The sequence below is a fragment of the Hemiscyllium ocellatum genome, chromosome 9, assembly GCF_020745735.1.
Source record: "Hemiscyllium ocellatum isolate sHemOce1 chromosome 9, sHemOce1.pat.X.cur, whole genome shotgun sequence".
NCBI lineage: Eukaryota > Metazoa > Chordata > Chondrichthyes > Orectolobiformes > Hemiscylliidae > Hemiscyllium > Hemiscyllium ocellatum.
Window position 1 is genome coordinate 57,454,534 of NC_083409.1, and position 24,813 is coordinate 57,479,346.

A 24,813-nucleotide genomic window follows, 5' to 3' on the forward strand; every position below is an offset into this window, starting at 1 on the left:
TGGCTTTTTGTGTGTATGTGCCAGTTATTTAGCAAAAGAAAATTTGTGCTCCGTAATGCCTGTGGTATTTTGCCAATATAGGTATGGTGGTGTCCCAGAGGCTACTATTTTCCTCATGTGTTTAGGGTTTAGGTTTAATCAAGTGTTACTAATTGTTGAGCATATTGATGAATTTTACTAATTCTGCTGCAAGACAGTCCAAGTACCCATTTGTCAATATAAATACAGAAACTATTCTTACAGCATGGCTACATCACTTACTCAAATATGAAATTGGGGACAATGAAAAAAGGAATTAAAAGGAATCCCTGAAAACCAAGAAACAGACCCAAAAATCAAAAGGTAACTCTCAAAAAAGCACTTGATAAAAAATATTTTGACTCCTTGCTTACAGCTCCCACTTTAACCAGATTACAGTCTACAAGTCCATCTCATGTCACAGATCACATGATCCATCCTTCGAGAAGTACAATTACTTCTGACAATGTTGCTAAAAATAGAAGTTAATCAAAACAGCATTAACTAATTTTTCTTGGAGTTGTTTTTTCCCCCATAAACCATCACTATGGTAATTATAAGTAGCGTGTAAACACTTCCTCCAGATGCACAAACCATAATGGTGACCTTGTAGAGGTTTACAAAATTCTACAGGGAGGAGCATGGATAGGATAAATAAACAAAGTCGTTTCTCTGGGGTTGGGGAGTGCAGAACTAGAGGGCATAGGTTTAGGGTGAGGGGGGAAAGATATAAAAGAGACCTAAGGGGCAACCTTTTCACACAGAGGGTTGTACATGTATGGAATGAGCTGCCAGAGGATGTGGTGAAGGCTGGTACAATTGCAACATTTAAGAGGCATTTAGATGGGTATATGAATAGGAAAGGTTTGGAGGGATATGGGCCGGGTGCTGGCAGGTGGGATTAGATTGGGTTGGGATATCTGGTCAGCATGGACAGGTTGGACCGAAAGGTATGTTTCCATGCTGTACATCTCTATGACAAGTTGTAGATTTCTATTGTCGATGGATATCCATCAGAAAAAATTGCAATTGAGCCAATATCTGTCTGATATTAATCAATTAAGCAATTTGAATAAATCCTACAATCAGCAACACAAACTTCGTCAGCAGCTTTTTACCCTGGTGGTATGTACAGTTCAAGTCTTTCTTAGTCTCCAGGCACAATCCAAATACAAAAGGATAAACTTATCATCTTATAATGATGTATTTTTCACTTGGCAAGTGAAACTCAATATTCATCTTAATCAAAATGCTGGTGAAAAACTTGCAATGCATAACTTTGAACCAAATCAATGTGGATTACGTTTGGAGAACAGTCCTAAATACTTGCTCTCCCACTCCAAATTTTTCTTACACAGTCCCAGGCTTTGTTTCAATTTTGAGTAAAGATACTAAACTGCTCCCTACACTGTACAAAAACAAAATGATTTGCACTGATATGTTGTAAAGCTCACAATACCTGGTTTTATTTCACCTCAGACTTGACACAAATCCCATTTTTACCAGGGTAATTCTCAAACAATTAAACTCATTATATCTTTTTGCTTGTTACTCATTTAGAAATATGCTCCAGAAGAAGCTTCTCAGTTGATCAACATGCTTAGAAAATGAACTGGACATACAATGAAGGTCTCATGTTCCACCATGGTCTGCCAATCATGGTGCAATTGTGCTCAGTACCTAACTGATAGACAGAACATTAACCGGAATGCTTGGTACTAGTGATTATGTGTGGATGTGAAAATGTTTGAACCCCAAATGAAGGCAGGATTGGGGTCACATATTTTGGTTTCTGATGCTGCTGTTTCTTGAATAGCTTATCAATACTTATTGTTGAAACTTGTATATGAACAATGGACACCACATAATATTAGAAAAACAAACCCTGCTCACAGAACCCAACCTTAGCAAAAGGTATCTTTGGGAGAAAAGTAGGAGCTCAGCATTGAAAACTCAGCACTTAAAATCAGTACAATGATCTTGTGTTCAACAGTCTCAGACCTCAAGTATGAAGAAGGTATTTATCATTTCTTTAATATTGGCGAAAATATTCTACAAGGGAAATAGGCAAGATAAAAATATAAAAGGGAGGGAAAATGTAATAAGAAACATTGAACAGCAAAGAAAAACTAAAATATAAAACAATACTTTACAAGAATTAAAATAGGTTAAAGGGAAAACATTTAAGAGTGTAGATTTTTAAAGGAAGGAACAAAGAAAAAGAAAATTTAAGCAACAGAAACAGGAAGGCTGAAGGAAGAGGAGAAAAAAATAAGCAGGTAGCTAAAACTCCATTTACTTTTGGTAGCTCCAAAGTCCAGTTGAATCACTACTGACCAGTCTCATTCAATTGAACTGAGCAACAATTGCTCTAGTTAGTGAGCATATGATCCCAAGAGGAATATGCAAACTTGTATTACTGGCAGAAACTCAGTTTACTTGCATTATTAGTTCCGTATCAATGAGTGTGTCCAAATTCAGAGTTTTATTTGATTGTTGGCATTAATTTTTTTCAATAATGTTAATATAATTCCCATGGTTATTGCTCCTGGGGTCTGTACACAGAGCAGACGAGGTGAGTAGCCATAGAGAATACACAGGAGTATGGGGGTGGCAAGGGAAAGCTGAAGATGCATGGAAATCATGAGTGTGCATGGGCAACATAAAGAACTTGAGAAGGTTGGCTGGGGTTAGGTTGGGAAAAGTTAGTGGAAGCTAGGCTACTATGTTGGAGAACCTTTCAGCAGGCTCACCTCTGCATCCATGCTGCTCACAGCCTCTCTCACAGGATTCAGTGTAAACCCATGTGAAAAGACAAGAGAGAGAGAAACAAAAATCACATGTGGTTAGGTGTGCATAGGTCGGGTTTCCCAGAGTTCACACAAAAGTCTGAAGATGTAGTAAAGCTAACTGTGATTAACTGACTGACTGATTAATTCTCCTGGTAGAGACAAAGGAGAATAGTCTGGTAGATATTGCTTGTTAATTCTTTCATTGTTAAACGGATGATTTGATTGTGGTTTATTAAAAAAAACACTGTTGGACTTGGTGTGTGAAAGGAACTGTAAGACTGCGTAGTTAATAAATTCTAGAGACAAAGCAAGTTATCTTGGTTTCCGTTTCTCCAAGTGGCTTGGATGCAAATAATCACTCAGCATTATTGGCAGGAAATATCCTCCACAGATCCTGTACTGACTGTGCTGAAAACAATATGTTGAAACAGCACGGTAACTATTCAGGAGGTACTGGGACATTTTGAACTGTTCAAAACAACAAGATAAATTTTTATTGCAGAATATCCCATGGCATTCATATAGGTTTATAATGAACACCAAGATAGCAAAAATTATTAGGATAATTTACAAACCGGTATATCACTACGCAATGTTCAACAGCTGTCCTGAGTTAAGTGGAAATAGAAACAGGTTAAGGATATATTTCTAAGTATTCAAACCAGTTCTAAGAGTCACAATCATTAAATGATGTGTATTTAGCCATGTAGATTCCAGTCAGTTTTACTGTTTTACAAAGCACGAATCACTGAGTAATAAGGAAATTGCTGAAATTGCAGTATATTTCGTATCATCAGCTTTTTGAATAACTTCCCATACTGCCACAAACCCCCAATGTCTAAGAATTGTCTAAAACTGTCTCACATCATTCCTGATAGGAATGGCCTTATGGACTTCTCGTCAGTGCTAAGAGACAATGAACCAGCAAGAAACGAAGCAGATTATTCAATATCTCTCAGCCAAAGTTGATACAGATCTTGACAAGAAGTTTTTATTTTAAAATGAGAGAGACAGCATGTTGATTATAGATAATTGCTTGAGACACTATTTCATTAAGTTCTTGTTATTATGTCTGTTCTGAAAGTATCATGCGATCAAGCAAGTTCTCTAAATGTTATATTCTCCTTAGTGAGCAAAAATGGTGTTTTACTTCCCTAAATAAAGCTAATCTATTTGGTGGGCTCACAAATATTTTACCTTTTCTATTACCTGCAGAATGTGTAAACTTTGAGTAAGACAAATTCCTCTTTGTCTTCACCCTAACCCCTCAGCAAGCTCTTCCCTCAGTTTGAGGTTTAACTATATTCCTGAATAGATAATCATCCCTTTTGAGAAGTATTATTCAATACAGCTTTACCATACAAAGAAAAACAAAATTAATCTTACCCCAAATATTTATTGTATCGTTAAAATGTGATATCGGATTTATAATCCATGTAATATAACCTGCTTTGTTTTTTTGATGTGGCGGTGCCGATGTTTGACTGGGATGAACAAGATTAGAAACTTACAACACCAGGTTATGGTCCAACAGGTTTATTTGAAATCACAAGCTTTTGGAGCACTGCATTCTGAAAACTTGTGATTTCAAATAAACCTTTAGGACTATAACCCGGTATCTTTTAACTTCTGGCGTTTTTGTCTTTAAAAAAAGGCCTGCAAGAGACCTGGGCATGTGTCCAGAAGACCAATGGAAGGAGTGCCCTTCAGTGAGGCATTAACCACAACACCTTTTATGGCATGTTGTTCTCCACTGTCATTAAATTATTTACCCTCCGAATTATGAAACCATAAGCTCAAAAGAAAAGAGATTTTGGCAGAACACATTCATGACAATATATAGGGTCATTCCCACCCTGAACAACATTGTTACTTGAACACAGCTACTTATGTTGAACTTGTACTTGAGCTTGCACATTACCTGTGGTTCTGAATTAAGACTGTTTCACACAGAAAAATGAACAAAACACTGAAGGTTTGTGTTTCATAATAAACAGCAAAGCTCAGACAGCTGTTCTAGTATGACTACAATGCTGCAAGACTCCTGTTCACAAAAAAGGTAGGGCAAATGCAATCTGACCAATTAACATGCTATCAATTCATCTCAATCAAAATGATGGAAGATGTCACTGATAGCGCTATTAAGGCACACTTAAGAGAGAATCCAACCATCTCCTGTGATGTTAACCAGCATTAACAATGCTGAATACCCCACCATCTGAATTGAGGGTTTCCATTAATCAAAAACTGAACTAGAATGGCCAAAAAAAAAAGCTACAAGGCTGAAAAGTCTGACCAATAACTAATTTCATAGAAACACAGAAGATAAGGGGTGTAGGCAAATCGACTTATTGAGCATTATGGGAGAAAATATGCTTCCTTGTCCACCTCCAGCATGGACACAAAGGAGATAAGGAACCAAGTCTGCCTAAGTCACAACAGAAACTACACAGAGTGCCTCAGCCTTGACCAAACACGCTAACTAAGTCACTAGGCAGCAAACAGGTGATGACTCAAGCCACTTCCAGACTGGGGAGAAGACAGCCAAGAACCAATACCGAGCCAAACTATTGACCCCGATGACACTCGGTGCCTAGGGCAAGGACAGAATGATATCACAAGTGCTAAAAAGAGTCAGTGCAAGATAGCAGACGATGACACCTCCCTCCCAGATCACCTCAACGCCTTCTATGCTTGCTTTCAGCAGAATTTCAGCCAAGAGGTAACACCTATTCTGACAAGTCCTGACAAACCTATCCCAACAGTCACTGTATCAGAGATCAGATCTGTCTTCCTTCGTGTGAATCCAAGGAAAGTAATGGGACCAGACGGAGTACCAGGCCATGCACTCACTGCACGCGCAGATCAACTGGCAGAGGTCTTCTTGGATATCTTCAACCTCTCCCTGCAGCAGGCCACTGTCCCTGCCTGTTTCAAGAGGGTCAACATCATCCCTGTGCCTAAGAAGGCTCATGCAGCATGTCTCAATGCCTACCACCCAGTGGCCCTACCTTCGATAGTCATGAAGCTATTGAAAGGCTGGTCATGGCACTGATCAACTCCAGCCTCCCCACTACTCTTGGCCCACTCCAATTTGCCTATCGGACCAACAGATCCACATCAGATGCCACATCACTTGCCTTTCACTCCTCCCTAGAACATTTCGACACTAAGAACAGCTACGTAAGAAGCCTACTCATTGAAGAATGAACAGTAGTCAACACTATTATCCCCTTGAGACTAATTATGAAACTTAGTGATCTCAGACTAAGACCCCTCTCTGAAACTGGATCCTCGGTTCCCTGACCCACAGGGCACAATCAGTGAAGATTAGGGACAACATTTCATCCTCACTAACACTCAACACCCTCAGGGTCGCGTACTCAGCCCCCTACTGTACTCATTGTATACCCATGACTGCATCACCAAATACCAGACTAATGCCATTTACAAGTTTGCTGATTACACCACCATAGTCAGTCGAATCTCAGATGGCAATGAAATAGACTACAGACAAGAGGTGAAAGACTGGAAAAATGGTGCACTGAGAACAACCTAGCTCACATTGCAAGCAAATCCAAGGAACTCATTATTGACTTTCGGTGGGATGTTACTCGTGTCCCCCCTACACATTAATAGCATAGAGGTGGAATGAGTGGAGAGTGTCAAGCTCCTGAGAGTGGTCATCCATAGTAAGCTTTATTGGACTCTTCATGTGAACATACTGGTTACAAAGGCCCAACAACATCGCTTCTTCCTCAGGAAGCTGAGGAAATTTGGCATGACAGCGAATTCACCGCTGAAGCCAAACGCCAGCTCGCGGACGCCTCCTCTTATCGCCCCCTTGACCACGACCCCACCTCCCACCACCAAACCATCATCTCCCAGACCATCCAGGACCTCATCACCTCAGGGGATCTCCCATCCACCGCCTCCAACCTCATAGTCCCACAACCCCGCACCGCCCGTTTCTACCTCCTGCCCAAAATCCACAAACCTGCCTGCCCCGGCCGACCCATTGTCTCAGCCTGCTCCTGCCCCACCGAACTCATCTCCCAATACCTCGACACGGTCCTGTCCCCTTTAGTCCAAGAACTCCCCACCTACGTTCGGGACACCACCCACGCCCTCCACCTCCTCCAGGATTTTCGCTTCCCCGGTCCCCAACGCCTTATTTTCACTATGGACATCCAGTCCCTGTACACCTCCATCCCCCATCACGAAGGACTCAAAGCCCTCCGCTTCTTCCTTTCCCGCCGCACCAACCAGTACCCTTCCACTGACACCCTCCTTCGACTGACTGAACTGGTCCTCACCCTGAATAACTTCTCTTTTCAATCCTCCCACTTCCTCCAAACTAAAGGAGTTGCCATGGGCACCCGCATGGGCCCCAGCTATGCCTGCCTCTTCGTAGGATATGTGGAACAGTCCATCTTCCGCAACTACACTGGCACCACCCCCCACCTTTTCCTCCGCTACATCGATGACTGTATCGGCGCTGCCTCGTGCTCCCACGAGGAGGTTGAACAGTTCATCAACTTTACTAACACCTTCCATCCCGACCTGAAATTCACCTGGACTGTCTCAGACTCCTCCCTCCCCTTCCTAGACCTTTCCATTTCTATCTCGGGCGACCGACTCAACACAGACATCTATTATAAACCGACTGACTCCCACAGCTACCTGGACTACACCTCCTCCCACCCTGCCCCCTGTAAAAACGCCATCCCATATTCCCAATTCCTTCGTCTCCGCCGCATCTGCTCCCAGGAGGACCAATTCCAACACCGCACAGCCCAGATGGCCTCCTTCTTCAAGGACCGCAGATTCCCCCCAGACGTGATCGACGATGCCCTCCACCGCATCTCCTCCACTTCCCGCTCCTCCGCCCTTGAGCCCCGATCCTCCAACCGCCACCAAGACAGAACCCCACTGGTTCTCACCTACCACCCCACCAACCTGCGCATACAACGTATTATCCGCCGCCATTTCCGCCACCTCCAAACGGACCCCACCACCAAGGATATATTTCCCTCCCCTCCCCTATCAGCGTTCCGCAAGGACCACTCCCTTCGTGACTCCCTTGTCAGATCCACAGCCCCCACCAACCCAACCTCCACTCCCGGCACCTTCCCCTGCAACCGCAGGAAATGTAAAACTTGCGCCCACACCTCCACACTCGCTTCCCTCCAAGGCCCCAAGGGATCCTTCCATATCCGCCACAAGTTCACCTGTACCTCCACACACATCATCTATTGCATTCGCTGCACCCGATGTGGCCTCCTCTATATTGGTGAGACAGGCCGCTTACTTGCGGAACGCTTCAGAGAACACCTCTGGGCCGCCCGAACCAACCAACCCAATCACCCCGTGGCTCAACACTTTAACTCCCCCTCCCACTCCACCGAGGACATGCAGGTCCTTGGACTCCTCCACCGGCAGAACACAACTACACGACGGCTGGAGGAGGAGCGCCTCATCTTCCGCCTGGGAACCCTCCAACCACAAGGTATGAATTCAGATTTCTCCAGCTTCCTCATTTCCCCTCCCCCCACCTTGTCTCAGTCGGTTCCCTCAACTCAGCACCGCCCTCCTAACCTGCAATCCTCTTCCTGACCTCTCCGCCCCCACCCCACTCCGGCCTATCACCCTCACCTTGACCTCCTTCCACCTATCCCACCTCTATCGCCCCTCCCCCTAGTCCCTCCTCCCTACCTTTTATCTCAGCCTGCTTGGCTCTCTCTCTCTTATTCCTGATGAAGGGCTTATGCTCGAAACGTCGAATTCTCTATTCCTGAGATGCTGCCTAACCTGCTGTGCTTTGACCAGCAACACATTTGCAACTTTTTTAAGCGAATACCCTTGCCAACTTTTATAGGTGCGCCATCGAGAGCATTCTGTCTGGACATATCACTACCTGGTATGGCAACTGTACCATTCAAGATCAGAGACGGTTACTGAGAGTGGTGAACTCGGCCCAGACAATCACAAAGCCCAACCTCCCATCTATAGAATCCATCTACCAGGCCCACTGTCAAGGAAAGGCCACCAGCATTCTCAAAGATCCATCCCAACCTGGCAATGCATTTCTACAACCTCTACCATCGGGGAGAAGGTACAGAAGCCTGAACACATGCACCAGCCAGTTCTGAAACAGTTTCTATCCATCTGTTGTTGGAATATTGAATGGACTCACAAACTCTTAACATTCATCTGTACTAGTGTTTTTGTTTTTGCCATTGTTTACCTATTATTTAGGTATCTATGCTACTTAACTCGGTGATCATTTGGAGATGCCAGTGTTGGACTGCGGTGTACAAAGTTAAAAACCACCTGATGAAAGAGCAGCACTTCAAAAGCTAGTGCTTCCAATAAACCTGTTGGACTATAACCTGATGTTGTGTGAGTTTATAACTCTGTGATCTGCCTGTATTGCTCACAAGACAAAGCTTTTCACTCTGCCTTGGTACACATGACATTAAATTCAATTCAATTAAATTCAACACCTCACGAGACAGCCTGACAATAGATTTCCTAGCCCTCAGTAAGCACAATCACTCCCAAAGCCCTAAGGGCAGCCTCTCTCCTCACACATACTGGAACTCCACAAAGGATGTTCAGACTGAAAGGCACCCATGGACCTTGCTGCAGACTAACCACAACGGATGGAGAAACATTAGCATCGACTCTCAATCACGGACTGATTGCTGCTATTGGACGGCTGATTGTCCTCCCACTGATCGTGTTTTATTCTTGATTGTACTGTAATTCATACATTACTGTATCCCTATAAAACTGCCTTTGCCCATTGCTCGAGGAAGAGAACCGTTGATCTACCTGAAGGGCTTTTGTCCGAAACGTCGATTTCGCTGCACTTTGGATGCTGTCTGAACTGCTGTGCTCTTCCAGCACCACTAATCCAGAACCTGCACAGACCGTCAGTTTTGTGTCAACCTAGTCAGTTTCTCTTCCAGCAATATCGCTTGTAATAAACAGCGTGTCAATTTCACCAGATTTACGCTTGTGTGGTCTCTGCTCAATTGGGTAATTTTTCCGATAAGCCTGTTCTGCCATTCACTATCATGGCCGTTCATCGAGATCAGTATCCTAATCGTGCCCTCCCCCCATATCCCTTGATCTCCGTAACTATCTCCTTACCGAAAACACATGTTTTTGGCCTCACAGGTTCACCACTCTGGTAGGAAATTTCTCTTCATCACATCCTAAAAAGGTTTACCATTAATCTTTAAACTATAACCCCTGGTTCTGGACATCCCAACCATCAGGAATATCTTTCCTGTATCTAAACTGTCTAGTTCTGTTAGAATTTTATAGGTTTCTATGAGATTTCCTCCCTCATTTTTCTAAACTCCAGTGAATACAATCCTAAGCAATTCAATTTCTCCTCGTATTTCAATCTTACCATCTCAGGAATCAATTTGGTAAGCTTTCTCTGCATTCCCACTATAGCAAGAACACCGTTCCTCAGGCAAAGAGATCAGGACTACACACAATAATTCCAGATGTGGCCTCACAAAGGTACTGCAATCCTAACAATTCCAGTCAAACGATTAGCCTTCTGTAAATCCATGTTAGTAGTGTCTGATTCTACTAGTTTTCTAAGTGCTCTGAGAAAAGTACTTGATAAACGAACTCTCGCACCCTCTTTACTACTGACATCAGACTCACTGGTGTACAACTCCCTGTTTTCTCTCTACCTCCCTTTTTAAATAATGGGGTTACATTCACTATCCTCCAATCTGTATAAACTGCTCAACAGTCTAAAGAGTCTTGTCAGATGATAACCAACACATCCACTATTTCCAGGGCAATCCTTAACTTCTCTGATATGCAGATTAATTGGGCTCTGGGGATTTAGTCAGCCTTCAATCCCATCAATTTCTTCACACTATTCCTCTACGAATACAGATTTGCTTCAGTCCTTCCCTCTCACTGAACCCTGCATTCTCCAGCATTTCTGGTATATTTCTGGGGTGGTACAGTGGTTAGCACTGTTTCCTCACAGCACCAGGGAGTTGGGTTCGGTTCCACCTTTGGGCAACTGTGTGGAGTTTGCATGTTCTCCCTGTGCTTGTGTGAGTTTTGTCCAGGTGCTCTGGCTTCCTTGCACAATCCAAAGATGTGCAGGTTAGGTGGATTGGCCATGGGAAATGCAGGGTTACAGGGATGGGGGTAGGGATGGGTCTGGTTGGGCTGCTCTTTGGTGGGTCGATTTAAACTTGATGGGCAGAATGGCCTGCTTCCACACTGTAATGATTCTATGATTCGAGTCCTCCTTTGTGAAGGTGGAAGTGAAGTATGAATATAGCTTGTCAACCATTTCTTTGCTCACCATTATAAATTCCCCTCTTGCTGATTGTAAGAGACCTACGACCTACATTAGTTTTGACCATGATTTTTCTCTTTACATGACCACAGAAACATTTACAGTCCGTACTGCTCTCCACAAGCTTACTCAATCACCCTTTTTCCCATTCTTAATCAATCCCTTGGTCTCCTTTGCCAACTTCTAAACTGTTCCCAATCCTCAGGTCTATTTTGTTTCTTACTGATTTGTATGCTTTTTTTTATTGCATCTAACAATAATACGAGCTTCCCTCACAAGTCATGGCTTGGCACTGTTATTTTTGTTTATTGCTTTCTAGAATAAGAATACAATTTGTATTTCACCCATTTATTCTTCATTGTTCACAATTGCCAATCCACTGTCATTCCTGTCAGTATATTTCTCAATCCATCAAAACCAATGTGTATTGCTATGTCCTTACTCTGCAAAGCCTGTCTATGGTCTGTCAAGTGTGATGGAAGACTTTTCATTTGCCTGAGTGTGGCTCCAATGACACTCAATAAGCTCACTTCTATTCTGGACAAAAATAGCATTGCCTATCTCCTTAAACAATCTGGCCCCATCTATCACCTTAACCAATCAGTCGCTTCACCACCAGCGCACAAAGGCAGCAGTGTGTACCAACCACAAGATACTCAGTTGTTGACACAGTGGCAATACTCCAAGTGTTCAGTCACAAATTTAATATACTAAATGGACTAGTTTTTTTTTGTCCAGCATTGGTTTGTTATGGAAGGAAATGGTTTAGTTAGGAATTAGAAATGTAAGATCATTCAGATCGAAACAGTGTCAGGATTAACTAATCAGGAGCTGATACCAACTGAGCTCTCTGGTGTTCCGCAGCTGATTTTCCTTCTCAATCTCTTGTTCTGGCATGTGCAGAAGATCCCAAATGTGGTTATCCACAAACCTGAAACATTTAAGCTGATCCTAAACCCACTGGGCCAAATCTACAACTAACATTTAACCTTCTGTTATTATCACTGAACTAAACTGCATATCATGTTATAATTCCAGTTAAGAACAAGTGATGATGTTTGATCAGCCATCTCTCCATTCATTGAGTCATAGAGATGTACAGCATGGAAACAGACCCTTCGGTCCAACCTGTCCATGCGACCAGATATCCCAACCCAATCTAGTCCCACTTGCCAGCACCCGGCCCATATCCCTCCAAACTCTATTCATATACTATCCAAATGCCTCTTAAATGTTGCAATTGTACCAGCCTCCACCACATCCTCTGGCAGCTCATTCCATACACGTACCACCCTCTGCATGAAAAAGTTGCCCCTTAGGTCTCTTTTATATCTTTCCCCTCTCACCCTAAACCTATGCCCTCTAGTTCTGGACTCCCCAACCCCAGGGAAAATACTTTGTCTATTTACCCTATCCATGCCCCTCATAATTTAGTAAACCTCTATAAAGATCACCCCTCAGCCTCCGACGCTCCAGCGAAAACAGCCCCAGCTGTTCAGCCTCTCCCTATAGCTCAAATCCTCCAACCCTTGTAAATCTTTTCTGAACCCTTTCAAGTTTCACAACATCTTTCCAATAGGAAGGAGACCAGAAGTGCACAGCCGCAACATGACCTCCCAACTCCTGTACTCAATACTCTGACCAATAAAGGAAAGCATACCAAACGCCTTCTTCACTATCCTATCTACCTGTGACTCCACTTTCAAGCAGCTATGAACGTGCACTCCAAGGTCTCTTTGTTCAGCAACACTCCCTAGCACCTTACCATTAAGTGTATAAGTCCTGCCACGATTTGCTTTCCCAAAATGCAGCACCTTGCATTTATATAAATTAAACTCCATCTGCCACTTCGCAGTCCATTGGCCCATCTGGTCCAGATTCAGGGAAGAACTAAGGTAAAGAAAATTACTGGTAGGATCCCAGGACTAGACTCACAAAAAATCTAGACTATACAACTTTGAACGAAATAAAAATAATAATGACTCATAGATACTCCGAGGAAAAGTGAGCAATTTAGATCATAAAATCCCCACAGTGTAGAAGCAGGCCACTCAGCCCATTGAATCTATCCCACCCTTACTAACAGCTTTCCAACCAGACCCACCCTCCTACCCTATCCCTATAACCCTGCATTTCCCATGGCTAAGTCACCTGGCTTGCACAACTTTAGACTATGGGATGAAACCAGAGCACTCAGAAGAAGCCCGTACAGACACGGGGAGAATGTCTGTGTAGAGTTTGCACAGTCACTAGGGGTGGAATCAAACCCGGGACTCTGATGCTGTGAGGCAGCAGAACTAACCACTGTGCTGCCCATATATTAAGAGTTTGGTGATTGTGGATTAGTTGAATTTTGGTGATTATATATTTAAGATCTATTTTTATATTAATGTTTGTGCTTGAAAATTCTGCTTATTTTTGTAAATTTGTCAAAATGTTAAATTTCCAATAAAAATATCTATTAAAAAAAAGAGTTTGGATTTCAAACTTGCAGGATATCGGTATTGGTCACTTTTGTGGAGGATTTAAAAACAAGATCAGAGTGTCCTTCTGGATCTGTGACCATACCCAATCCATGCCAGACCGCAGGTGAATGCAAGCCCCATACTATTAATGAAAGATGATTTTTATTGCACTTGATATATCTCATTATTTCCTTTAATTTTGGAAGGTGCACATAAAAAGTAAGAAACAACTTAAACCAAGGAGACTATTGAAAGAGATGGCTGCAGTTTTAACAATCATGTTTACTGGAACACATTGCCAGTTAAGTGCAAATGTTGCCTTGCAGAAAGCGTGAAACTGACAGGACAGAGCCAAAGGGTCATGTGCTCGGGGACAGCTACTTGACAATAATGTTTTGATTGGCTCCTGAAGTGGTGACCATGGCTTACATGGGGCAAATGCCTCACCTGCAAAAAGAAAGCTACAAAGGCCTGTGCCTCTTTCTCCTTTGTGAAGGACCAGAGAGTCTCCAGTCTTAGTCAGCTGTCTTTGACTCAACTTTCTCTGCAAATCCCCTGTTGAAGAATTAATAAAATACTTTGGGTATATTGAAAAGGTCCAATTCTGACAACACGATTGAACACTGGTGTGAAAATAACCGATTTTCATTGTTTCCTTTTAAGCCTGGACAGTGGAGGGTGAAAGACAAAGCCTCCAGCAGCAGCAACACCAAGACGAGCCAGACACAGTTCTATCCCAGCCTGGGGTCTCCCGGCAAGCAAGGAGCAGGACCTGGACTGAATTCTCCAGCCCAGACTCAAGGCTCCAGGTACAAGGCTCGGCTCGGACACCTTAAGGAGAAATGGTGGTCTCCGAACATCATGGCAGTCTCCTTGTGAGGCGATGTTTTCCTAGTATGGTCATCTTCTTCATCTTTGGCGTCCAATACTCAAGGGGCCCGGCTGCATCTTCAGGGTATTGCACAATTCCTTAATCAGCTTTCCCCAAATCCAGGAGACATGGACTGAACTGTGATGAACTTTGAATTCATGTAACTTGTTTTTATTACGTATGACATCTGTCACTGATGTAGGCATTGTGGTGGGGTAATTTATATTTTCATTGTATTTTTTACACATAGAATTACATGTGACAATAAATTTCCATTCTGTTCTAACTTTGTGGCAAACAAAACCAACTAATCAACATCAGTGGTTCATAATGGCATTATCAAACTTTGTTTCAATTTTTTTTCCTTTTACCTTTTTCAACTTAAATATCCATGACTTTTCTGCCTTCATCTGTCTGTCTATGAAGACGGGCAATTTAAGAAGGAGTAGAGTTTTGACTATAGAGTTATAAATTAGCAATTCATAATACCTTTTTGCCTTTGGTTAATGGCTATTTGTTTGCAGTAAACAGTTATTTCATCATTAAGTATACAAATCTGGTGAGTGTTTTCTTTGAATCCAAGTTTGTCAATCAGATAAACTGGAGAGAGTCTGTTTAGTTTGTTTCTTGTACATTTATAATGTCCACAGGAATAATTGAGCTTCAATTCTAGCACACGATCCTAATGGATCATGACAACAGGGAATAAACATTGAAAGGCATTAGCTTGCTATTGGTTTTGAGTTTGAGGCACGGGTAGCACGGTGGCACAGTGGTTAGCACTGCTGCCTCACAGCGCCATTGTCTGTGGCAACTGTGTGTGGTGTTTGCACATTCTCCCCGTGTCTGCGTGGGTTTCCCCCAGGTGCTCCGGTTTCCTCCCACAGTCCAAAAAATGTGCAGGTTAGGTGAATTGGCCAAGCTAAATTATCTATAGCGTTAGGTGAAGGGGTAACTGTAAAGGAATGGGTCTGGGTGGGTCACTCTTCGGAGGGTCAGTGTGGACTTGTTGGGCCGAAGGGCCTGTTTCCACACTGTAAGTAATCTATCCATCTATCTAAAATGCAAAGACTGTGAACTTCTACAGCAGTTTTGGAGAGCTGACTGGAGGTCGAAGCAAATATAGTTTGTCTCCTACAGAGTTCAGGGAAAGCTTAAGTAAATTTTTAGCTTGTAAAGGTTTAGCTTGTGAAACACATAGATCAAGAACATTCACTTCAAAATCTGCAACTATCAAAAGATCAAGCAAGTCTAAGATTTCAGTTTTGTGAATATATATGGCAGAATTCTTCACAGGATGGGGAAAAGCAATTAAGTCAAACTGAAAAATGTGATATAGAACATTTGAAATGCTAAAGTGATATTGTTGGGGAATAAATTATATTTGTTTGGCTCCTTGTTTTTAAAGATCTTGCAAACTCTGTTCTCTTGTTAGTTTGGTTTGTTATATTTTATATTTTCCCTTTTATGCAATAAATGTCTTATTACTTGTTTAAAAAAAACTTTGTCTTATGCACCAATGCTCAGTGAAAGGCAAACACAAAATAAATGACATGATCTATCATGCTAGATTTCACACTCGAACCTAATCTGCCTAGCAATTATTATCTGGAATCACATTAGTATGCAGAATAAGATAATAATTCTAAACTATATACACAACACATACAACTGTTACACTAACATTCAGGATTAAAATGAGGTGAATGAGTTAAAAGCCTAATGTCAGGAAGGGCATTGGGCTGCAAACCAGCTTTGTTTTCACCACGTGACCCCTTGTAACATTGGAAAATCTCAAAAATAAAACATTTAGACAAAAGGTAGTTGAGCATCCCACAACCTACAACTTAAATGGCCAATGCAGTCAAGAGAGATCCCATCACTGTCAGTCACCCAAATATCAATTAAAACTCTCTCCTTTGTAAAGGAACTCCAATCCTTCAAAGGGGAGACCTCAAATGTCCTTAAAGCCCCTCTGATTCTGTCCACTTCAACACCTATTCAAGCTTTGCTCACTGAATCTCTTCTTTTGAGACCAAGACTCCTTCAAGATTTTTGAGACTGATTCCGAGTGTCCAGTTAATGCTACAATTTCACCTTTTATCAAGCAACTAGCTTCAACAAGCTGCCACTGAATTTCATTAAGCTTCAAGTTTTTTTTAGCTATATTAAATAGGAACTGCTTATGGGCTTCCTTAACCCCATTCACAGCTGAAAAGAATCCTTAGTAGTTTCCATGATTTCTTTTTATCTCTAACCTTTCTCCAGAGCACAGAACCACCATTCTCTGGGACATCTCCAAGTAATAACTGCCTTGAGTCTACCTGTGCTGCCTGGAGCTGCGACTTCTGACGCAGTATCTCCTGGATCCAATTTGCAATGAACTCATGCACCAGTAAACACTCAGTGAAAACAAAGGCACCCAAATATGACCAATTAACATATTGATACTGTAGCCGGTTCTAGGCTGCACTTAAACTGACCTCGAGGATTTACTGAATGCTTTTAACTAAATCAGTTCAAACTCTCTTTGGACTGCAATTATGCAAGTGTGTAATTCCTCATCAATGTTAAATTGGATTCACAAAACGCACAGGATGTCTTCAGATCCTCACAAGATCTGGATAGTTTATCAAGTGCTTATCTAATACTCTAAGGTCAAGAATGCTCCTCTGCCATTTAAAAGTTCAACTCAATAATGCACATGAATATAAAAGCTCACTGCCTGTTCTGAAAGGTTCCAGGGTTGACTGTTATGCTGTAGAAGTTTTGAAATCCAAACAGTATATCCTCTGGTGTAGTATAAGCAACACTTATGTACTGCCACATTAAATCTATTGAAGTAACTTTTCGCAAAAAATAAATAATGCAGATGCACACTGCTATTTTAATATTATTATAATCTCTCCAAACCAAGAGGAGAGCACCAATACAAAATCAAAAAGGTTCCATAAATAAATGAAATCGCCACTAATTTTAATCCAAACTTTTAATTTCACAGAAACTTGATGAAAATTCCTTACCATTTCTGGAAAATGAGACCTGAATACATAACCAAAATATTATAATTACTTGCAATGGTTGCTAACTTGCGTCTATCTTACTTTTCTGTACCAAATGATAAACAATTTTACCTTTCATTTAACCTTCTACCCAAGGTCATGGGTACCACTGCAGATCACTATCTCTGGCAGAAGAATGTCCTGCTGTTGCTATGCTGTGACATCTTTGATCTTGCATGAGGGAGACAACATGCCAACATCGAGCCATGTCTACAGGGTCGGAAGGTGTTGTCTATTCCTCTAACAAAATGACTGCTCTGTACCTAATCATCCGTCTTTCTAACTCCTCCCCACTGCACAGCCACAAAATGTGGCTCTAACTACACTCTAAGAAATCAGTACCCTAATCCAAAACAGAAAATCAATTTGCGTGCAGGACCCAAGGGGGCTCCTGCACTCCCTGCCTGTTCTCTAACTGCCTGGTGGTTGCCCATTCCCTTTCTGGCTCCCAGCCATTATGTTACATGCTATGCACATAACTCACAGCCTTGTCAATTTGCCAGTGATTCCAGCTACCACTCAATTGCTGACCCAGAGCTCAAACATCTGCGGCTGGGAGCATTTCCTGCACATATTGTTGTGCAGAATACTAGTAGAGTTTGTGACTTCTCACATATTACAGGGCACACATTTCACTGCGCAACACTGAGCTGCCATACCTTAAAACTACATCCCTTACGTTAATGTTACTCTTTTTTCAATCATTCATGTTATTTTATTATGTTGGCCCTAACTTTCCCTCAGTCACGCTCTAGGATATAACATATTCACATCGATAAGCTTGTTTAGGTAATGGAAAACAAAAAAAAACTATTTATGTCCTTTGGATATTAAACAGTGTCAACCAGAAAGTGCCACAGAGATCCTTGTTAGGACCTTAATCAATAGAAATCACACAGGATCAGAGGGTATTGTTGCTAAATTTGCTGATGATACAAAGATACTTAGAAAAGTAAGTCGTAAAAGAAGGCATGAGGAGATTATAAAGGGATACCAATTTGCCTGCAAAGTGGGCAAAAATGTGCTAAGTGGAGTAGAATGCAGGAACACATGAAACTGTCTATTTTGGCAGGAAGAACAAAAAAAGCATATTATCTAAATGATGAAAGATTGAAGAGTTCTGAGCTGCAGAGCGTTCTATGTCCTGGTGCGAGACTCTCAAAGGCTAGCATGCAGATACACCAAGCAGGAAAAAGTGAGGACTGCAGGTGTTGGAGATCAGAGTCAAAAAGTGTGGCACTGAAAAGCACAGTCGATCGGGCAGCATCCAAGGAGCAGAAGAGTTGAGGTTTTGAACATAAGCCCTTCATCGGGAATATCGAGGGAAGGGCCAAGGGGGCGCAGAGATAAATGATGGGGTGGGGCTTGAGGGAAGGTAGCTTGGTATGCGATATATAGATGAATGGGGGGGGGGGGGGCTGATGGCGAGAGGTCAGAGCGGATAGGTGGGAAGGAAGATGGAGAGGTCGTGAGGACGTTGGATCTGGGATAAGGCGCGGTGGGGGGGTGAGATGAGGAAACTGGTGAAATCGATATTGATTCTTTGTGGTTGAACGATTCCAAGACGTTCTTCCTCCAGTCAGTCGGTGCTGCCCAGGATTTGGCAGTGAAGACTACTATGTGTTTGGCGGAGTGGGAAGGGGAGTTGAAGTGGTCGGCCATAGAGCGATGGGGTTGTTTAGTGCGTGCACCCTGGAGATGTTCTCTGAACTGTTCTGCAAGTTGGCATCCTGTGTCCCCAGCATAGAGGACACCACATCGAGAACAACGGACACAGCAGATGAGGTGTTTGGATGTGCAGGAAAATCTCTGCCAGATGTGGAAGGATCCTTTGGGGCCTTGGATGGAGGTGAGGGGGGGGAAGTGTGGGCACAAGTTTTACACCTCTTGTGGTGGCAGGGGAAGGTGCCAGGAGTGGAGGGTGGGCTGGTGGGGGCGTAGACCTAACCAAGGAGTCGCAGAAGGAATGGTTTCTATAGAACAGAGTGGAGAGGGAAATATCTCTTTGGTGGTGAGGTCTGACTGTAGGTGACAGAAATGGCACCAAGCAATTAGGAAAGCTAATGCAATGTTATTGTTTACTGAGAGAGAATTGATACTGAAATAGGGAGGTTATGCTTCACGGGCAGCACGGTGGCTCAGTGGTTCAGACTGCTGCCTCACAGTGCCAGGAACCCAGGTTCAATTCCAGCCTTGGGTGACTATCTGTGTGGAGTTTACACATTCTCCTTATGTGTGTGGGTTTCCTCTGGGTGCTCCGGTTTCCTTCCACAGTCCAAAGATGTGTAGATAAGGTGAACTAGCCATGCTAAATTGCCCATAGTGCAAGGTGCATTAGTCAGAGCGAAATGGGTCTAGGTGAGTTACTCTTCAGAGGGTGGGTGTGGAATTTTGAGTCGAAGGGCCTGTTTCCACATTGTAGGAAATCTAATCTTATACATGGTATTAGTAATAACAACAGTGCAAAATACTGTGCACAGTATTGTCTCCACATTTTAGGAAGGGTATGAATGTGCTTTAAGCAGTTCAGAGGTTCACTATATTAATACATGGAGTGGGCAGGTTGTCCTATGAGGAAAATGTTGAACAGGCCAAGCTTGTTCCCTTTAATGTGCACATACATGCAAGCGCTGAGGAGCTGGACACACTGATCTGTGTGTCAACATCCATGTACAGAAAACAATGCCATGAAAAAAGGGAATGTGCCTTGAATGTGCTGGAGTTTAGCAGAGTAAGAGATGACTTAATTGAAACATACAAGATCCTGAGAGATTTTGAATGTGTGAACCTGGAAAAGGTGTCTACTCTTGCAGGAGATTCTAGAATTAAGGCTGATTATTTAAAATCAAGGGGCCACCCATTTATGATAGAGGAGGTTGTTTTTCTCCGAGGGTTGTGAATCTTGGAAACTCTCTTTCTTAAAAAGATGGTGGAAGCAATATCTGAACATATTTAAGATCTGCCATCCATACTTGGTCTGGCCTACATCTGACTCCAAACTCAGCAGTGTGGCTGACTTCTGGGCAAATAGGGATGGGCAATAAAGACTGGCCTCGCCAGTAGCTCCCATGTTCGATGAATGGCTTTTTTTAAAAAAAAGGTAGATTAGATAAATCCTTGGGAAGCAAGAGGGTGAAAAGCTATTGGTAGGCTATGACCTTATTATGGGAGAGCAGACTCGAGGGGCAAATGGCCTACTCCTAGCTCAGTGCTGGTATTTTCCTGTTACGTGTTATGATGTCAAATTTGGTTCGAATACGCCTGCATGAAGTCCCTTCCTTTGAGTCATTGAGTCATTAGAAACGCAGGTCCCAGTTTGTGCAGGTAAAATGGGTCAACTTTTTATTCGTCTGTATTTCCTCAATTTTTCACTTTTAAAAGGCATCTGCACACTTGGTTATTCGTCGGAATCAACAATAAACCACCCACTCCCCACTGTCCTATTAAACTCTTCCGCAATCTGTCGAATTACCCTAGCATCAACTTTTAAACTCGAGAGTATAAAATGCCCTCTTCCTTCTGTTCTGTGAAATATGGCAAACAACACTTTTTTTTTCCACACTCTCGAATCGAGACACCTTGGGATCATGGTTTGGGCAACCCGACACACAAGAGCCGAGTTCCTACACGGTTTCCAAACTCTCCGCACATCATCGGCTTCGAGCGAAGTGAAGCTTCTGCTTAAAAGGAACAGGGGGAATTCCAGTAATTCCTCAAAGAGAAATGGCCAGGCAAACACTACTGTACTGGGGACTTTTCACTGTACTTGCTTTATTAACGTGCAAATGTAAGTAATCAATTACACTGCAAGAATTATATATAATCCTGAAGAGATTGTCCCGCACACAGGAATGTGATTTCTCGATACAAATGTAGCAGGCGCGGACTGTAACAACTTTCGCCGTCAGTAACAAACACGCTCGCGAACATTACTCACCACTTCCTTGTCGAGTGGCTGCTCGTCTAACCCCGTAATACTCCACGGAAAACATAAAACAAAACGCTTCAGATCCTTCTCTCAGGCAGAGAAAGGCCCGCAAGGCCGTGAGCAGAGGACAGGCTTAACTTGGAGCCGGACTCTCTCGCTGATTCAGGGCGATGTGTGCTCTTCCTGGGCGATCGGTCCCACCAAGCGCCGTCTGCTGGGCTCCGGAGCTGGGGGCGGGGCCGGGGGCGTGGTCTGGGACTAGGCGGGGCGTGGTCTGGTCCCGACACTGCGCACGTCATCCGGAAGTACGCCGGCCAGGAGCGGCTGAACCCACCTCTCAGCCTTCGGGTACAGCCCTTCTTTCAGGAATGGTGGTGGGGACAGTCAGTCATTCCTGATGGAAGGGCTTTCCCATCAGGAATTTCCTGTTCCCCGGATGCTGCCCGACCTGCTGTGCTTTTCCAGCGCAACTCTAATCTTGACCCAGCACCAGCCTTGAGAATTGCAGTCTGTTTTGTTGGTGCATGTATTTCTGTTTGATTTGCAACTTCGTGGCTAAAAAGAAATTGAAACAGGACTGATCCGAGGAACCAATAAAGACCCACTTTGGGATTTGCGCATCACGTTAGTAAGATCTCTGTTTTGTATGCACAGTCTGATTCACGTTGCTTGTCGTACCGTCTGGTGTGTTTTATTTTAAGTGATGGTCATGTTCGGTGCTTGAGATAACAAGCCAGATTTCAGTCCAAACAGCAGTAACTTGTACGTTGCCCGTTGTAGAGGCGATAAGAGCGCAGCAAGCAAGGCAGCATTAGGAGATGGAGAAGTCGATGTTTCGGATTCAACTCTTCCTGAGGAATGGGAGTGGGGACAGGGGGAGCTGCAGTAGACAGGCGTAGTTCGGAATCGAATCAATCCGAGCGGAAAATTGCCATTACCTTTCCCAAAGTTTAGTTCAATCCTATCAAAACTCTGGGGTATCATGAACATTCAATCTCTCTTTACATTCCCTAAGCCATTAAAAAATAAATGTCTAGTTAATACATGACGAAATATTGCAGAGACTAACGAAGTGAATTACATCAAAGTATTCCAGACTTCGATGAAACTGGCGGCTTTTGACCAGCAAACATTACAAACTCCAGCTTCTCTGCAAATAATTCCCATTCTGGACGGTTTCCCACAGCGACAGAAAACGGTATAACTGATTTCTAACTATAATACCAGCGTTTTGGTTTGGCGTTTAGTTCAACACATGAGAGACACGGCATGAGAAATTGGCAACGATTGTAGGAAGTTACTTGGTGTACGTTTTGGTGTATTATAGAGTTTAAACGTATTTAACAAACTTTATTTAAATTGCTTAAGTTCTATTTCTGTCTCATTGTTTTTACAGCTTGATGTTAGAATTTTACGTATTTATATCCTAAATTATTACGATGACTGTATCGGCGCTGCCTCGTGCTCCCACGAGGAGGTTGAACAGTTCATCAACTTTACTAACACCTTCCATCCCGACCTGAAATTCACCTGGACTGTCTCAGACTCCTCCCTCCCCTTCCTAGACCTTTCCATTTCTATCTCGGGCGACCGACTCAATACAGACATCTACTATAAACCGACCGACTCCCACAGCTACCTGGACTACACCTCCTCCCACCCTGAACCCTGTAAAAACGCCATCCCATATTCCCAATTCCTTCGTCTCCGCTGCATCTGCTCCCAGGAGGACCAATTCCAACACCGCACAGCCCAGATGGCCTCCTCCTTCAAGGACCGCAGATTCCCCCCAGACGTGATCGACGATGCCCTCCACCGCATCTCCTCCACTTCCCGCTCCTCCGCCCTTGAGCCCCGCTCCTCCAACCGCCACCAAGACAGAACCCCACTGGTTCTCACCTACCACCCCACCAACCTGCGCATACAACGTATTATCCGCCGCCATTTCCGCCACCTCCAAACGGACCCCACCACCAAGGATATATTTCCCTCCCCTCCCCTATCAGCGTTCCGCAAGGACCACTCCCTTCGTGACTCCCTTGTCAGATCCACACCCCCCACCAACCCAACCTCCACCCCCGGCACCTTCCCCTGCAACCGCAGGAAATGTAAAACTTGCGCCCACACCTCCACACTCACTTCCCTCCAAGGCCCCAAGGGATCCTTCCATATCCGCCACAAGTTCACCTGTACCTCCACACACATCATCTATTGCATCCGCTGCACCCGATGTGGCCTCCTCTATATTGGTGAGACAGGCCGCTTACTTGCGGAACGCTTCAGAGAACACCTCTGGGCCGCCCGAACCAACCAACCCAATCACCCCGTGGCTCAACACTTTAACTCCCCCTCCCACTCCACCGAGGACATGCAGGTCCTTGGACTCCTCCACCGGCAGAACACAACTACACGACGGCTGGAGGAGGAGCGCCTCATCTTCCGCCTGGGAACCCTCCAACCACAAGGTATGAATTCAGATTTCTCCAGCTTCCTCATTTCCCCTCCCCCCTCCTTGTCTCAGTCGGTTCCCTCAACTCAGCACCGCCCTCCTAACCTGCAATCCTCTTCCTGACCTCTCCGCCCCCACCCCACTCCGGCCTATCACCCTCACCTTGACCTCCTTCCACCTATCCCACCTCCATCGCCCCTCCCCCTAGTCCCTCCTCCCTACCTTTTATCTCAGCCTGCTTGGCTCTCTCTCTCTTATTCCTGATGAAGGGCTTATGCTCGAAACGTCGAATTCTCTATTCCTGAGATGCTGCCTAACCTGCTGTGCTTTGACCAGCAACACATTTGCAGCTGTGATCTCCAGCATCTGCAGACCTCATTTTTTACTTACTAATAGGTCAGAGAGCATGGTGGACTGGATGGGTAAGAAGGAAAATGAACAGGTTATGAGAATGGTGCCCAGTTGGAAGCGATAAGGTGGGGGAAGGAAAAAATTAGAAAACGAGTGAAGTCCACATTGATACCATGTGGTTCTGGATTTAGATGTTTCAGTAAGAACAGAGAAGATGGTAAAAGAGGGGTGGTGTGGAACTGTTAATCAAGGACAGTACTACAGTTACAGAAAGGATGTTTGAGGATTTCTCTACTGAGGTAGTATGAGCTGAGGTTAGAAACAGGAAAGGAGAGGTTACCCTGTTGGGAGTTTTCAAAAGGCCTTCAAATAGTTCCAGAGATGTAAAGGATAGGATAGCAAAGATGATCCTGATAGGACTGAGAGTGACAGGGTAGTTATGGGGGACTTTAACTTTCCAAATATTGACTAGGAATATTAGAGTACTTTAAATGGGTCAGTTTTTATCCAATGTGTGCAGGAGGGTTTCC

At 43.6% G+C, this 24,813-nt stretch overlaps 1 protein-coding gene across 2 annotated transcripts in view; it reads right to left on the reverse strand.

Moving 5' to 3' along the window:
• The window catches only part of jak1 (Janus kinase 1), a 131,653-nt gene extending 109,927 nt beyond the window's left edge, over positions 1–21,726 (reverse strand). For both annotated transcript variants that reach the window (XM_060830382.1, XM_060830383.1), the window contains exon 1: positions 21,493–21,726. In XM_060830382.1, coding sequence (XP_060686365.1) covers positions 21,493–21,547 — 55 coding nt within the window. In that variant the 5' untranslated portion in view covers positions 21,548–21,726. The remainder of the gene's footprint in view (positions 1–21,492) is intronic.
• Between the last annotated feature and the right edge of the window lie 3,087 nt (positions 21,727–24,813).